The sequence below is a fragment of the Nerophis lumbriciformis genome, linkage group LG11, assembly GCF_033978685.3.
Source record: "Nerophis lumbriciformis linkage group LG11, RoL_Nlum_v2.1, whole genome shotgun sequence".
NCBI classification, from domain to species: Eukaryota; Metazoa; Chordata; class Actinopteri; order Syngnathiformes; family Syngnathidae; genus Nerophis; species Nerophis lumbriciformis.
The window spans coordinates 20,228,254-20,246,447 of NC_084558.2; the positions used below are offsets into that span (position 1 = coordinate 20,228,254).

Sequence of the window (18,194 nt, forward strand, 5' to 3'; positions counted from 1 at the left end):
AGTGGCAATTGCTCTAAGACTGCAAGAGAACCTCAGCTTCTCCTAAAACAAAAAATATTACATCGTCATAAATGTACTTTTGTGTTTGCATTTCATTAAATATGCACTAGAATGTGTTCAACTTTTGTTCAGAATCGTGTGGTTGTGTCACAGTGCATCAAACAGTGTTGAAGCTGAGCGTCCATTGACTTCAGTGGGTGAGCATAGAGTGGGTTGTTCCACTGCAGCAAAACTAGACAATCATTGGATAAATCCTTGGCTTCGGCTGGCCTGAATGCTGAGCTCCTGCATGATGATTGGATGATCTGGCTGAGGCTGAATCCCTATTTCTGAATGACAGCAAAATGAGAGAATCAGCAATCTTGAAATATTAACTACTGCCAGAGCATTTTTCAAGTTTCATTTCGTTGTTTTGAGTTGATATGGAGAATTTAACAATCTTCTAAATAACGTTTTCTTTGTAAAATCCAGCATCTTTTTGACTTTTATTTGTTATTGGAGACCGTACTCACGTTTGGAAAGGAGCAGAAAAAAAATGAATGAAATGAACCCCTTCTTGAAAAACCAGCAGTTGCTACTCTGGTACACATAAAGATATTGAAAAGTTGCTATAGACCCCAAACGACAGTAAAAAATTATTGTTGTTATGTGTGGTGTACAGTACCGGTGCATGAGATGACCAACACAATACACCACAAACTAAACGATCAGTCCACCAACAGAGACTTAATGTAGTATCTGAACTGAACTGTGAGAGGCAACAATGAGCCATGGGTTACATCGATTTTCCAGAATATAAGATTAACAATAGCTACAATAAGCTAATCAAACAAACTTTTATTGGGACATTTGAGTTTCGATGTTCTGATGCCAAAAATCCAAATGTGAAGCATGTGTTGAGCTGACTAAATCAGGTAGTTTATTTGGACATTCATTTGTTGTAGAATTACCGAGGTTCTTAATTGTTTTTTCAAAGTTAAGCATTTCGGACATGCAGTATTTTAATGCAAGAATGAGTTTGACTGAGGTCTGCATATATAAAAATAATCTGGAACTGTTTAAGAATGTTGTCAATTTGATTGTTTAAAAGTATTGTTATATCACAGTCCAGTGATATGAGTTTGATTCTCAGCACGCACAGACTGTAACAAAGACTCTAAATCAATGTTATTCAACCGGCGGCCTGGGGGCAAAATCTGGCCCAGGAATGACATCATTCCCCATCAGTGTGTGAATGTGTGTGTGATTGGGTGAATGTGGAAATAGTGTCAAAGCGCTTTGAGTTCCTTAAAAAAGGTAGAAAAGCTCTATACAAGTACAACCCATTTACCATTTACCATTCAGTTCAAAGCTTGGGAGAGACTTTAACATTTCTGCAGCAAATTCCTAAAGCCGCTAGAAGATCTTAGACCAGTGTAAACATATCGGCAGATTCTTACCTTGACATTCCAAACTCTTAAGGCCAGCATCCACTGGGGTATTTATTTATTGTATTTTGTGGAGTAAGCTATTTTTATCTTAAATGTGTAACTTTGACTAAAAAGACAAAAAACAATGGGGCAATATAGAAGATGCTGGTTCTTAAATTAGAACTAAAAATGCAGGGAGAATCCAGCCCCCCCTGGTCCTTAGCTTTCTGGAAATGTGGCCCCTTCAACAATTTAGTTGAATAGCCTTGCTCTAAATTATCCTTAAGTGTGAATGTGAGTGTGAATGGTTGTTTGTATATGTGCCCTATGATTGACTGGCAAGCTATAGCTGGGATAGACTCCAGCTCACCTACAACCCAAATGAGAACAAGATGTATTAGAAATAGATGAATAAAATATATGTTTCCTCTAAAAGAACTTCTACCTCATGTATTTGCACTCTATAATTAAGTGTACTGCAATGACTCTTTATTCTATCCTGCAATATAAGACTATACAGTACAGTATCTTTGGTGCAGTTTATTTTTGAAACTTTTCTTTTGGTCTACCGCCCCCTTGTGGAATAAAAACACCTTTATAACCAAACTCTTAAAACTTTCCAAGTTGTGTGTTCCTCTGTTTCACGTTATATTATTATCTCATATTCATTGGTAACATTTATGTCATGTAGGAATAGAAAATACAGAAATAAAGTTTGCTGTTAGAAGAAATATTCATTTGTCTTCAGTATTCTGTAACTATCCTATATGAAAAGCTGATGGTGACCAGCCTGGAGCACAGAATTGTTGATCAATCAAAATATCATATTAGGAGTACCTTGCTTTAAGTTTGTCACAATGAAATGCATTCATTGTTATTAATAATGACATCTCTTCTCCACAGGATGAAGTCAAGATTCCTTCCAAACTCAACGTTTCCAAGTCTATGCGGATCTCTGGGTCTGTGTCAGGAAGCAGAGGAGGGAGTGTGCTGGAGCTAAAGGAGGCTATGGAGGGCGAGGATGCGGAAGAGGGAGAGAAAGAAAACAAACCCAATGTAGAACTTTCCTCTGATGAGGAAGAAGTGGACATTGAGGACGTCCTTATGGAAACCCGTGCTGAACGTATCAAGCGTAGCAGCCTGCAGCGTGTACAAACCCTCAAGACCGTCTTCTCCAAGGAAAAGATGGACAAGACTAGGGCAAAGACCATGGAGAACCTAGAGAAGACCAAACAGAAAACCAGGGATAACCTGGAGAAGACAAAGCAGAAAACCAGGGATAACTTAGAGAAGACAAAGCAGAAGACTAAAGCGAACCTGGAGAAGACCCGCCACAACATTGAGAAGAAGATGGGAAAGCTTGGAACACGTATGAGCGTCAATCCTGAACACAAGCAGAAGATTCAGACGTCCCGTGACAAGGTGAAGAAAGCCTTCACACCAGACCATGTCGTTTACGCCCGCTCCAAGACTAACGTGTACACGGTGCCCCCTTTCACCTTCCACGTCAAGAAAATCCGTGACGGCGCCGTCGAGGTCGTGCAAGGCACCGAGATGGTGGAGGTCTCCCAGGATGCTGTAGATGAAGAGGCTGAGGGAGGAGCAGTGGAAGTCGAGATGGAGATGATGAATGGTAGAGGGGATGATGAAGATGAAGACGAAGACGAGGACGGCCAAGATGTCCTGGAAGACAATGAGGATAAAGACAGAGACAGCGACTAGATAAAGAAGCAGGCATCCTTTGCATCGAAAATCCAGACATCTGAGTTTGTTCAATGTAACTTACAGGAACGACAGCCAAAACTACAAAATAGTTCATTATCTAGGTAATATACATTGTGCCTTACCAAACACAGGTCACAATATTAGTGAAGTTGATGATAATCCATGCATATTTACAAGAGTGCTTCATAGGTTGCTTTCAGGACTTAATAGTTGAATGGATGCTGAAGACAAATATCAAAAACAGGAGATAGAAGACAGGAAAGATGTTACAACGGATAGCAATAGAAGGGAATTTAAACGAAAGCATCAAATTTGTTAATTTTCAGATTCCATTACCTACTGCAGGGGTGACCAAAGAGGGGACGGCGTGCCAAATTTGGCCCAGTCTTTCTTTTGGCTTCCCAAATGTAACACATTTTCATGCTGACCTCTTACAAGCTCACACAATCATTGATGAAACATGCAAGGCTAACTCGTTGGCATCAATCGAATGGCGGAATGAGACTAAACTCCTTCGTGGTGCTGCTGTACACTTAAAATCGCTGTGTTTGGCCCCATTGGCCACATTTTCACTTAAGCCTTTGGAAGGGAAAGGTTTGGGCACTCGTTACCAAGTGAGTGTAGCAAGGCGGAAATAACAATGAATATAATCAGTGATAACTTTCATATAGAAAAAAGTGCTGCAAATCCACAATGAGAAAATGATAGACATTGTTTTGCAAATACATATAAATAAATTGTCTTAAGGATACCGTAGCTATGACAGAAATTTTCATTGAACCCTTACGTTATCCAGCAGTTGTGTACAACTACCATGTCAACAGATGGAATGATAGAAATTCAGAGTGAAAGGTAATGAGCTCACACAATATGGTGCAATATGTTTTACATAGTAGGACAAGACTTAAACATGGAGTTATTGTCTCTTTTGGTTGTTAATTTTCCCTCTCCCTAAATGTTCTGAATTCCTAATTTCAGGTGAGTGTGTTAAGAGGAAAATGTTACACCATCGTGGAGGTGTGTGGGATTTTTGCCATCATGTTGTACGTGTTTAGACCAAAACGAGTTGAAACTGAAACAGCCGAGTAAAACGACATTTTGCCTGAATTATCAACTCTTCAAATATTCATTTGATGCCAGATTTTCTGACAGTGTTTCCAAAGATCAAAGGTAATCTAATGGCTACAGGTTTGTCGTGTTTCACTTTCAAAAATGTTTAGGTTTTTTGTATTCAATTTCTTTGTCATAGTGTTTCATAATCAAGATTAGGAGCACCGATCAATCTCCATAGACCAAGTTTAGACTATTCAGACTATTTTGTCCTTAGGAGCCTGGTAGACACATGAATGTGGTGCAAAGGAAGATTGTGCAACACTGCTGCATGCTACTGTCTATCTATGCTCAATCATTTTGCAATGGTTTGTCTGCTCCATTACAACAGTGCAGTTCAACACAGCATTCCAAGTGTTAATTCAAGCATTTCAGTAAAAAAAATGTACATTAAAAAGTTCCAATATTGTCAATGTATTTGTTTGACCAAGGTTTATCAGTGTATTTGATTTGTCCGCCACTGGTAGATCTACTATACAGTGCAGCATGTATTGTATCCTACAAGTGCCTTGTGAGATCTAAATCTGTAAGTCTTTCAATACTGAATGTTCTGCTATGACTGCATTATTTTTTTTAGCATATTAGCTATAAAGGTCTATCCACCAACGAGTCTCTAAACAACTCAGACTTGAAGTGGGGATGGTGTGATGTAGTAGTACACTAGACTGGGGAGGTAAACACAATTTATCCTGGAAATGTTATTAAATGGCAGGTTCTGCAGTTATTTGCATTGTTAAAGTTTATTTCCAGCACAGACACATCAGTTTGATATTTTTGTAAATAACTACAATGCAGCTCATAATGCATAAACATTTTAATTATCAGAGAACATATGCATTCTGCTGCCTGCACATACTGCATTTAGTATAGTTTATTGAGCCTAAATTGACACTCTTGTAACAGAGTATATGATATTATTTCTTTATTGATGCACAATTCTCTAAGTGGTTTATGCTCTCACTTCAAAGTTGCCTAACATTGTTGTAATTGATCATTGTAAATTTTTTCATTGCCTAACCACTAACGATTTAATCAATAAAAGCTATTTGGTTCACAATATCTTTGTGTTTTTTCATTGTGTTTATATTGTCACATACGTTTACAAAAATAAATAAATAAATACATTGTTGTAAATAAAACATATGGTAAATAAGACCGTAAATATACACCCTGTTCACATTAGGGGGGAAACAACTTAATATTTAAAAATGTAATACTGATACGGATTTATAAATAATGGTTGCGTTCCGGTTGGAATTCCATTGCAAATAGTTAAAATGTTTATTGCACATTCATCGCCATGAATTGATTAACGTGGACCCCGACTTAAACAAGTTGAAAAACGTATTCGCTTGTTACCATTTGGTGGTCAATTGTACGGAATATGCATGTACTGTACTGTGCAAAAAAGTCTCAATCAATCAATCAATCGCCTTGTAGCGGATTCTCAACTTGTAGCGGAAATAGAACCTGAGCAGTAGTAAATAAAGTTAAGATGCATTTCCGGTTTGATTGATTGATTGATTGATTGATACTTTTATTAGTAGATTGCACAGTACAGTACATATTCCGTACAATTGACCACTAAATTGTAACACCCGAATAAGTCGGGGTCCACGTTAATCAATTCACGGTAATGCATAAATAGTACTGTACTGTACTTTAAATGATACAGTACAACAAAATGTACAGTAAGTAAATAAGCAGGGAATCTCATAAAGACTCTTCAACCATCGCACTCAAGCTAAAGCGAACCCTTAACTTAAAAGGAAACGGGGTATTGTTTTTGTTTTATTTTGACAGAACAAACCGGATCTGTCCCTAATGTGGAATCTTGACTAGATTTCCAGCAACAGCTGGTTTAGCAGAATGTAACGCGTCAACCAGTGTGACGATTCAAAGTTGTGTTTATGTGTTATCTGCAACTTTCCATGGGGTTTCTCTGGGCTGCGTAGCAGCTTCTTAAAAGGTGAGTGCATTGCACAACAAAATAAGTGACGTATGGCGCAGGGTAGTTGCATTTGGATGAATTTATACTGAAACTTGACAACCTTTTCACTGAGCTATACAATGCTAGCTGAATGATAGCAAACTAGCTAGCTAGCTCAACGTACTTTCCCAAGTGCCACCCGAGTTAAAACAACGCCCAAACATCGAGAGTTTGCCACAACACTTTGCGTGTTTTTATTAAAAGAGGCAAGCAACACTTGATGATTTAGGACGTTCCTATCTGCTTGTCAACAGTGTGGCAATACCAGCGTGTATTGTAAGCAGGGTACACGCAACCTTGTTTCCAACTACAGTAGACTTTAAATCTGAGTCCGCCCAACGCGTTTGCAAATATTAATTATTAAATGTTGCAATACAATGTTGTAACGTGTGTGACCAGAACATCGAAACTAAGTATTAAATGCATTATAAACGACAATGACGGTATGGCTGTACCTCAATATTAAGGCAAGGAACGGATTGTCAAAGTCATAAAAAATCAGAATACAAATGTAAATGAATTGCATGAGTTAATGATGAGTTCGAAGATATGATTTAATATCATGTCATTATAAATGATCAAAAACATAACTTGTTCCTTTGCTCTCCCTCCTCTGCCTTTCTCTCTCCCTCATTCCTTTGCTGTCTCGTCCTTCATGTTTCTGCTTCCACAGGAGCACCATGGCCATGTGGATACAGGCTCAACAGCTGCAGGGAGAAGCTTTACACCAGATGCAGGCGCTGTATGGCCAGCATTTTCCCATCGAAGTGCGGCACTACTTGGCCCAGTGGATAGAGGGCCAACTTTGGTAGGAAGACCAACCTCATTGAAATTCCTTCATTAAACTAGACATGTTCAAATTTTACCTACAGTACTTAAAGGAGTAATCTGTTCCAAAAGGTCAGACCGAATCTATTTCCCCTAGGACAGGGGTCAGCAACCCGCGGCTCCGGAGCCGCATGCGGCTCTTTGATCCCTCTGATGCGGCTCAGCTGCATACTTGCTGACCCTCCCGATTTTTCGGGAAGACTTCCGAATTTCAGTGCCTCTCCCGGAAATCTCCCGGGACAACCATTCTCCGATTTTCACTCGGGCAACAATATTGAGGGCGTGATGTGATGGCTGTGTCTTTAACGTCGTCGCATCTGCGTGCCGGCACAGTCAGTCTCATGTTGGATGCAACACGTAAGTGACTGCAAGGCATACTTGTTCAACAGCCATACAGTTCACACTGAGGGTGGCCGTATAAAACAACTTTAACACTGTTACTAATATGCGCCACACTGTGAACCCACACCAAACAAGAATGACAAACACATTTCAGGAGAACATCCGCACCGTAACACAACATAAACACACCAGAACAAATACGCAGAATCCCTTGCATCCCTAACTCTTCCGGGCTACATTATACACCCCCTCTACCACTAAACCCCGCCCCCCCAACCCCGCCCACCTCAACCGACGCGCGGGGGGTGGGGGGGCTGATGTGTGGGGGAAGGGTTGGGGGTGGCGGGGTTTGGTGGTAGCGGGGGTGTATGATGTAGCCCGGAAGAGTTAGGGATGCATGGGATTCTGGGTATTTGTTCTGTTGTGTTACGGTGCGGATGTTCTCCCAAAATGTGTTTGTCATTCTTGTTTGGTGTGGGTTCACAGTGTGGCGCATATTAGTAACAGTGTTAAAGTTGTTTTATACGGCCACCCTCAGTGTGAACTGTATGGCTGTTGACTAAGTATGCATTGCAGTCACTTATGTGTGTCTGCAGAAGCCTCATACAACATGTAACTGGGCTGGCACGCTGTTTATACAGGTTGTAAAGGGTGCTAAAGAAAGTGCCATCACGGCACGCCCTTATTATTGTTGTTAGGGTGAAAATCAGCGGACATTTGATAGAATAGTTGCCCTGAATTTCGGGAGTCTCCCGGAAAAATCAGGAGGGTTGGCAAGTATGACGCTGTCAGTGCGTGGTTTGTACATAGCACAAAGCAAAAAAAATACTTTGTATGCAGTGTTATTTCATTTTAAATTTCAAAAGAGTTTTGCGGCTCGCATTGTTTTCTTGAATTTATGAAATGGGTCAAAATGGCTCTTTGAGTGGTAAAGGTTGCCGACCCCTGCCCTAGAAAATAATACAAATCTAATCAATCAGTTGCAGAACCCCAATTATTTTAACATAAGACACATTTGTCTGTCTATCTGTTGGCCCTGCGATGAGGAAGCGACTTGTCCAGGGTGTACCCCGCCTTCCGCCCGAATTAAGCTGAGATAGGCTTCAGCACCCTCTGTGACCCCGAAAGGGACAAGCGGTAGAAAATGGATGCATGGATGGACATTTTAAAGAACATAATAGGCCTGGGCCAATAACAAATTTTGCTGGACAATCAATTGTTGGTCACTATAAATGATTCTATGGTCAACATTATTTTGAGACCAAATTAACCATTGATGTAATGATAATACATAATAATCTTGAAAGTATTCTCTTTCAAATGCAATAAACTTGTATTTCTTTTATATTTTAACATTGTGATTGTAATGTAAATGTTTAAATATCCAAGTTACAGTAAATGAAACAAAAAAATAATGAAAATAAAATATACTGTTAGTCAAATTTTGCACTTGAATAAAAATCACAACCAAAAGCAATAAAATAGGTTCTGTCTCTGTTAAGGAGGTGTTGGAGGACCCTCAAATATACACAACTAAAACAATTACCGTACCGTCATTTTTGGACTATAAGACGCACTTAAAACCCTTTAATTTTCTCAAAAATTGACAGGCGCCTTATAACGAGGGGGTGCCAAATGTATGGATTAATTCTGGTTGTGCTTACAAAAACAGTTTTATTTGGTATATGACAAAATTATAATAGTCACACATAAGAGAAACATGTGGAATGCAGGTTGACGCCCCCTGTTCAATAAATGATGATGCTAGCAAGTACAGGTTAGCCAGCAAGCCCAAAACGTTGATGTTTCGTTGAGTGCTCAAAAATCTGTCAAAATGTTTTAGTACAACTTTGATAAACTAGGAATCCCACAGCTTGATGGATTGTTGGCGCATTACTGCTACCATAGTCAGATGTACTGTGCTTCAACATACGGATATTATTATGGTGTGTGTACAAGAACCACAAAATTGCACCTATTTGGAGACATATTATGTGTTTTGTTTCGACTTCGACAAACTTTAATGGTCCACAAGGGAAATTGTTCCACACAGTAGCCCAGTTACAAAGGATGGAAAGGATAATGCAGACAAGAGCACAAAAAGAGGGCAAAAACAAAAGGTAAAAAAGTAAACCAAAAATGTACCATAATAACAATATAATATATATATATATATATGTATATAACAAACCATAGTTATCATTTACAAAATAACAGTATATATAACAGCTGCAGCAAAAAAAAAATGGCAGCATAGAAATATAAGAATAGATCAAATAAAGGTCTGTAAAATATAATCTATGCAACATTTTGACCAAAGAACCACCAACATGTTATGTACACCACAAGGAAGTGTTTTAAATCATAAAAAAAAATCATAATATGACCCCCTTATTGCACCTTTTGTATGAAAATAGATCCGCTCATCTGCAGTACACATAATCTGGTGTGCCCTATGGTAAAAAAATATGGTAATAAAATGGCTAAATAAAGTTATTGTGGTGCGATGAGGTGGCAACTTGTCCAGGGTGTACCCCGCCTTTCGCCAGACTGCAGCTGTGATAGGCTCCGGCACCCCCGTGACCTCGAGACGGACAAGCGGTAGAAAATGGATGGATGAATGGAAGTTATTATGACCAAAATGATCACGGTTGACATTATTATCACGGTCTTGTTGAATAACTAAAATAGATTTTTTTTTAAATACTTTCTTGTCAATGGAAACATTAAATATTGTTCTGGGTTCATATGAGCCATATTTGTTTGTATTTGTGAGTTTAAATATGTTTACCATCTTCCATTTTAATTAGTAAACATTTTTTAATGTTTTTTAATGATACAAATTGGTTTATCAGTTATTTTCACATTCACTTTATGTGACGTCACTCAAGTTCACTTCATGTTGAACGGCCGACTCGACAATTACTTTGTGCAAAGACTGCACAGTCTTCATGTTTAATGTGAATACTGATTCTTAGTCGTTTAGACAGTAATGTGTTTATACAAGTTTAGAGTGGCGTATGACGTTTCTTAATGGGAAAATACGTTAATGTCGCTTGTTTTCATATTACCATTTAAGCTGCCTATTAAGCTAATGCTAGGCGTTCCATACATTTATAAAGTGCAGTTATCAATCGCGGTTTTTCGATCATTTTTATTTAACACGGTAATACTAACCGTTGAGGGAACCAGCGGATATACAGTCGTGCTCATACGTTTACATACCCTGGGAGAATTTATGATTTCTTGGCCATTCTTCAGAGAATATGAATGATAACACAAAAACCTTTCTTCCACTCATGATTAATGGTTGTGTGAAGCTATTTTTTGGCAAACAACTTTGTTTACTCTTTTTAAATCAAAATAACAAAAGAAAGTACCCAAATGACCCTGATCAAAAGTTTACATACCCCAGTGACTTTGATCTGATAACATGCACAAAAGTTGACACAAACAGGTTTGAATGGCTAATCAAGGTTCCAATCCTCACATGTGACCTGTTTGATTGTAATTAATGTGTGTGTAAAAGGTCAGTGAGTTTCTGGGCTTCTGACAGACCATTGCATCTTTCATCCAGTGCTGCACAGATGTTTCTGGATTCTGAGTCATGGGGAAGGCAAAATAATTGTCAAAGGATCTGCGAGAAAAGGTAATTGAACTGCATAAAACAGGAAAGGGGTATACAAAGATATCCAAGGAATTGAGAATGCCAATCAGCAGTGTTCAAATCCTGATTAAGAAGTGGAAAATGAGGGATTAAGGTAGACCAGCAAAGATTTCAGCCACAACTGCCAGGAAAATTGTTCGAGATGCAAAGAAAAATCCATGCAGCACATTTTTCTTCAAGTGCCTCCTTATTGTGCATCTTGAAACAGCCACACCACAATTTTTCAGAGAGTCCTGTATTTCAGGTGAAGTTATTTGTGGATTTTTCTTTGCATCTCGAACAATTTTCCTGGCAGTTGTGGCTGAAATCTTTGCTGGTCTACCTTAATCCCTCATTTTCCACTTCTTAATCAGCATTTGAACACTGCTGATTGGCATTCTCAATTCCTTGGATATCTTTGTACACCCCTTTCCTGTTTTATGCAGTTCAATTACCTTTTCTCGCAGATCCTTTGACAATTATTTTGCCTTCCCCATGACTCAGAATCTAGAAACATCTGTCCTGCACTGGATGAAAGATGCAATGGTCTGTCAGAAGCCCAGAAAGTCACTGACCTTTTACACACACATTAATTACAAACAAACAGGTCACAGGTGAGGATTGGAACCTTGATTAACCATTCAAACCTGTTTGTGTCAACTTTTGTGCCTGTTATCAGATCAAAGTCACTGGGGTATGTAAACTTTTGATCAAGGTCATTTGGGTACTTTCTTTTATCATTTTGATTTAAAAAGAGTAAACACAGTTGTTTGCCAATAAATAGCTTCACACAACCATTAAGCATGAGTAGAAGAAAGGTTTTTCTGTTATCATTCATATTCTCTGAAGAATGGCCAAGAAATCATAAATTCTCCCAGGGTATGTAAACTTATGAGCACAACTGTATTGCAGTTTATGTGCATGCGGTACTAACACCTGCAGCTGCTGAAACATATGTAAAAGGGTGACTGCTCTTAAAACGCACGCATATGGCGATTATCGACGCTGAAAAAGATACCGACTTCATCTTCATTTATCGTTCGGTTTGTTGACTTATTGAATATCGGCCCAGGCCTAAGGGGATGGTCAACAAGTCAGAGACCAAGAGCCACATTTTTACTCTGTTACTGTAAAGAGCCATATTATACACATGGGCAAACGTGAACATCACCCCATCTCTTCCATGCCCGCGCACCTGTTTTTTTTTGCAAAAATCGGCTAGATTTTGGTGGTTGGCAATGCAGCTAATTGGAGCGTTTCATTCTGCCCCTAAATCTCTTTACAAATCCATCCAAAAAACACCAACAATACTTAATTTTCGTTCCGTAACCTGTGTAATAACCAAGCTGTAGCGACATTGTTTTTGTAAGAGCGAACAATGAGGAACTGTTAGCTAGCTACGGCAAGAGAAAAGCAAGCTTTTGTGTTAGCAGCTGAATGGCTTTTGAGTTTAAAATGCACAACACAATGGACACCAATCTGTACTGACTGGAAAACATGAACAGTATCTGTAAAGTATTATTTCATGTTTTGTTTGTAAACAGCAAGCTCCACAGCGTATGTAGTTGTAGCAACAAGCATGGTGTGCTGCCTGTATCATAATCATAAAATGTAAGTAATACTTACCTGTGCCTCCAGATGAACCATAGAGTTAAACAATTACGCATTTAGTTGTCAATTGCTTTCCCCCGAAGGTATTTTCTTATCAAATGCTTTCTTATCAGTCCTGTGGCTTTACATTGGCTGCTAGTCACCACTATTAACGCTAGTTCTCGGCTTAGCAGCACGGCAGCTTCATGATACGTCCATAAATCTTCAAGAAGGTGCATATTAAAGTGAGTAGAATAGAATAGCTTTATTGTCATTACATGATTACATGACTAAAAAAAATCAGACCCATCAGATTTGTTGTGTTGAAGTTCGTCTTTTTGGAATTTCTGCAAAACGGATTTTGCAAACTGTGAGTGAAATGTCTTCTACTGACACGGTTAAAAAAAAAAAGCCCACACTGGTGACTGCCGTGCCATGAAGCTTTACTCTAGTTCAGGGGTGCTTATTACGTCAATCGCGAGCTACCGGTCGATCTCGGAGGGTGTGTCAGTCGATCACCAGCCAGGCATTAAAAAAATAGTCCTAAAAATGAGCGATCATAAATCTTCACTATGACGTCACTTGATTGACATTCACGGCACCCGAGGGTCTTCTGAGATGACGCTGGCTGCTGCCAGCTCTTTAAAATTACCGACAGGAAGGCGAGAAACACTTTATTTCAACAGACTCTGGCGCCGTACCAGTCTTCAAAACTCCAAAGACCGACTGCACAGTTGCGCTAACAAAATAAGAGTCTCAGAAACTGGCGTGCACAAGCTAGCAAGCTACGGAGTTTGCCGACAATGTATTTCTTGTAAAGTGTATACAAAGGAGTACGGAAGCTGGACAAATAAGATGCCAAAAACCAACCACTTTCATGTGGTATTGGACAGAAAGGAGGACTTTTTTTCTCCTCCATTCGAAAATGCGGACGTTATCAGCACCACTGTCTGATTCCAATCAATGCAAGTCATCAGAAACAGGTAATACACCAACTTATATTCTTGTCTTCATGAAAGAAAGGAATCTATATGTGTTAAACATGCTTGTATTATCTTTAAACACCTTTAACTTATTAACAATATTAACTATATGTGTTAAACATGCTTGTATTATCATTAAACACCTTTAACTTGTTAACAATATTAACTATATGTGTTAAACATGCTTGTATTATCTTTAAACACCTTTAATTTATTAACAATATTAACTATGTGTTAAACATGCTTGTATTATCATTAAACACCTTTAACTTGTTAACAATATTAACTATATGTGTTAAACATGCTTGCATTATCTTTAAACACCTTTAACTTGTTAACAATATTAACTATATGTATTAAACATACTTGTATTATCATTAAACACCTTTAATTTTTTAACAATATTAACTATATGTGTTAAACATGCTTGCATTATCATTAAACACCTTTAACTTGTTAACAAAAACATATATTTCATAAATAAGTAAATATAAATTATATATATGAATGAGGTAGATCCCCACGACTTGATCAATTGAAAAGTAGCTCGCCTGCAGAAAAAGTGTGAGCACCCCTGCTCTAGTTTGTACACAACAGGACGTGCGCACAGTATCATGACATAATAAATATGTGGCCATACCGTAAGGGAGGGGTTGAGGACCCAGGTAGCAGCATAAGCCACAACAAAGATTGACATTAAATAGAAAATGCATTTCTACTCACAAGCATATATTCACCAAACTCTGTAGAAACAAATATTGACTGCTAACTTTCTACTACTTGGCCAGTCGGCAGCGCTGCAATGTGTGCTTACTAGCCTGTTGGGTCAGACCTCCAATTCGAATTTTAAAACAAATAACGTAGTCAATGTTATGTTGAACATGATTACAAAGAGAGTAGCATAAGTGTTGCTTTCGTGTATGTTTAAATATACATGTTTTTTTTTTTCATTAAAAAATAATTAGTTGTGTTACGCATACCCATTTGTGTTTCTCAGGATGTCACCAATATAATGTGTGCAAAAAGATTAATTTTACAACATGGCCCCCATTTACTAAGATTCCAAAAATAAGTGCTAAATAGCATGTGCAAACTAAAAAAATGGCACATACGTTTTAGTGTGCAATTGTTATCAGGCGCAAAAGCTGTGTATTCTGACTGCCCCATGAAGTTTTACCCTGTGCTAGTATTGACTGTTACCATGGAGACAGTCATTTTCTTCCACATCCATGGCATCATGTATTAACTTGTGGTGTATTGCTAAGTGTGGAACATGCAGCAGACAACTATAATCTGTCTCACGTTTTCTGGGCAATAGAAGCCGCTCCTCTAGCGGGATCTTGCAAACAGAACCGACTTTTTGCTGAAAGATGCCTGAACTAACTGCAATGGTGTGATAGAATGATTCAGATGCAAGAAAATGCAGTGTTGCTGGAGTGTTTCCATCGGACATATGGCATGTTCCTTCTGGTGTCTGTTGGCCCCAAATCAGCCTTTTGGTCATCCAGCTGAATTGACAATATGTCTGTATCTTTTGTTTTCTGATATTGCAAGTATGTTGACCAGAGCAGGAAATATTTTTTTGCTCTCTCTGATGTTTGTCATTGCATGCCTTGCTTTCTTCCCGCCTTGTCTTTGCATGTAAATTCACAACACTGATTTTGATGCAGTATTATTATTGGAACCATGACATATTTTTCCAAAATCTCACATCATCCCTCCTTGCCGAAAGATGGACAAACTAATAAAAGTGTATAAGTTGGACGTATATGATTTTTTTTTTACTTTAAACTAGGGCTGTCAGCGTTAACGCATGTGATTAATAAAAAACATATATCACATTATCATATGTTAGTGAAGATTAATCGCATCGGATTAAGGCTTAATCTGGAAGATGTGCACTGTTACACGGTCTGTTATCACGATGACAGGCGGCCAATTTTGCTTCAAAACAGATTTTAAGATAAAACTGAGGTAATTTGTCGGTGGGGATGGGAATTGATAAGATTTTTCAGGTTCCGGTTCCAGTTTGGAATCTGCTTAATGATTCGGTTCTTTAACGGTTCTCTTATCGATTCTTATTTGGAAAAACAAAAAGGTAAAATAGCATCGATTGTTTTGAGCCGATAGGCTCCAGCGCCCCCCGCGACCCCAAAGGGAATAAGCGGTAGAAAATGGATGGATGGATGAATGTGTTGAGCCGACATGACCTTACAAAGCCAACAGTGAGGTCTTAAGAGGCACATAGCATAGAAAAAAAAATACTTTTAAAAATAAATATAATAAATATATAGTGTTCTGTAGAATTTAACAAGCTAACACATATGTGGAAATTACTCAAGAATGTAACATTTGTATTAACATTTTTAAAATGTTTAGGAATCTTATCTCCTTAGAAAACATATTGGTGACCAGTGTTGGGACTAACGCGTTACAAAGTAACGCGTTACTGTAACGCCGTTAGATTCGGCGGTAACTAGTAATCTAACGCATTATTTTTTTATATTCAGTAATTCGGTTACCGTTACTACATGATGCGTTACTGCGTTATTTTACGTTACTTTTTTTGTAGTATAAAGTGTGTTTTATCGAAGGGCTGCTGTGTCATCGTTCTGATTCTTCTTGTGTCACAAGCCGGAGAAGAGAGAGAGACACGCGCTCTGTGTGTGAGTGTGAGTGTGAGTGTGTGGAGGGAGGAGAGGGGGTGGGGTGGTGGGGGTTGTGTCTGATCATGGCGGAGCCAGAAGTCGAGTTTGCTAACATGGAGATATTTTCACTACTTTTCTTTTGTCGAGCACAAAGAAAATAACAATTTAGTTAAATGTAAATTGTGCTTTGGATCAAAGATCCCATCTACTGCCCAAAACAGCAATTCAAATCTGCTGAAACAAGCTACATAGCAACATGATTCGACGAAGCTAGTAAAGAGAGACAGAGACTCCAATGACACTTCACCACGTAAGGATTAACTCTGCCTCTGCTCATCTTTCAGAACTGAAGGTACACACACTCTGTCAATCATAAAGAGGGATGCTAGTGGGCCAGGCCAATCTTTCCTTATCTCTAAACTAAAACTGGGGAAATGTGTAGAGTGTTCTGGGCTTCAGACATGATTTTGTGTCAGAATTTCTTGAGGAAAAAATGCCTGGTTAGGCTTTGTGTATGTAGTGTGTGCCTTTCTTGCTTTACAGCTATGCTGTTATTATGCTGTTTGTTACTTATGTATGTTATGTTGCAGCTATTTAAAATAGTTTTGTCAATTTTTTCTGGCCAGAAACAAATTGGCCTTTGTAACATATCTTTGTCTTTGTGTGTTGTATGTCGACCACATTGCTTAGCAGAGTTCAGTGATACAAATGTATGTCAAGTTGATCAACAGATTGTATTATTCTCCAGTGCAATAACAGTACTGAAATAAAGGCTAAAAGGGCATTAATTGGAGCTTTAAAAAAAAAAAGAAGTAACTAAATAGTTACTTTTCACAGTAACGCATTACTTTTTGGTGTAAGTAACTGAGTTAGTAACTGAGTTACTTTTGAAATGAAGTAACTAGTAACTATAACTAGTTACTGTTTTTCAGTAACTAACCCAACACTGTTGGTGACACACAAAATATTAGGTTTGTTTAGATTTACTAGATGGAAATATACATACCATGCAACACAAGATATTTCAAGCCTTATTTTGATTTAATTTTGATGATTATGGCAGTTTATGAAAACCTTGAATTGAAAATCTCAGAAAATGTGGGGTCTTAAAAAACTATAAATCATGATCATCAAAATTATAAGAAATACATGCTTGACATATCTCACTTTGCATGTAATGAGGTAATATCACATATTAGTTTCACATTGGAAGTTAATCTGCTGACATAAATGGAATTCATGATATTCTAATGTTATGAGTTTCGCCTGAATAATGAAAATTACTGAGTGAAAATGTGGTTGCAGGAAAACTACACTTTTCTCCGACTACAATTGAACATTCACCTCTTGAAAACCATTAGCACTGTGGCAAATTTGTGCAAGCTTTTAACCACAAACTTAGTCACTGCTTGTGCACTTCCCTGCCGCGATGAAAGGAGACGCTGTAGCGCCAGGCGGCAGACATGAAAGGGAGCTGCTACTTATGTACTGCTTGCCTTGAAGCCAGTGAGAGTCTGTCCCTCGTCTTGCTCATCTAAATGACAAAGCATTCATTTCAATTTAACAGGTAATAGCACTAACATGGTAGGCGGTGAGTTAGTACCTGTTGTATTCACGGCAGATGACGTGCTAGTGTTTCTGCTGCTGGGATGAGAATGACACGGTTCAAAAACGCAACATTCATTTATAGTTGTTGGCATGTTGCGTGTTCAAATGTTTCAGCATTTTGCTCGGATGTCCCCCTTAATGAAGGAGCAACCTTGCAGTTATTACAAGTAGTGCTGTTGCAATCGTTTCTTGTTAAATTTAGTCAACTCTAGAGTGTTTGTTTCGTCCATTTTGCTTTCTGGCGTCACTACGCACCTTGTGTAATAATGTCATTCCCAACCACTGGTATTGATGAGGGAATCATTTGAAAAATTG

At 38.4% G+C, this 18,194-nt stretch overlaps 2 protein-coding genes across 5 annotated transcripts in view; both read left to right on the forward strand.

The window, feature by feature from the left end:
• LOC133610640 (caveolae-associated protein 1-like) overlaps window positions 1–5,301 on the forward strand; it is a 49,119-nt gene extending 43,818 nt beyond the window's left edge. The window contains exon 2 of the mRNA XM_061967092.1: window positions 2,313–5,301. Within this exon, the coding sequence (XP_061823076.1) occupies window positions 2,313–3,131 (819 nt within the window). The 3' untranslated portion in view covers window positions 3,132–5,301. The remainder of the gene's footprint in view (window positions 1–2,312) is intronic.
• A 775-nt stretch (window positions 5,302–6,076) lies between these two features.
• Window positions 6,077–18,194, forward strand: part of LOC133610639 (signal transducer and activator of transcription 5B-like) — a 47,949-nt gene continuing 35,831 nt past the window's right edge. For all 4 annotated transcript variants that reach the window (XM_061967087.1, XM_061967090.1, XM_061967089.1 and 1 more), the window contains exons 1-2: window positions 6,077–6,213; window positions 6,908–7,042. In XM_061967087.1, the coding sequence (XP_061823071.1) occupies window positions 6,915–7,042 (128 nt within the window). In that variant the 5' untranslated portion in view covers window positions 6,077–6,213; window positions 6,908–6,914. The remainder of the gene's footprint in view (window positions 6,214–6,907; window positions 7,043–18,194) is intronic.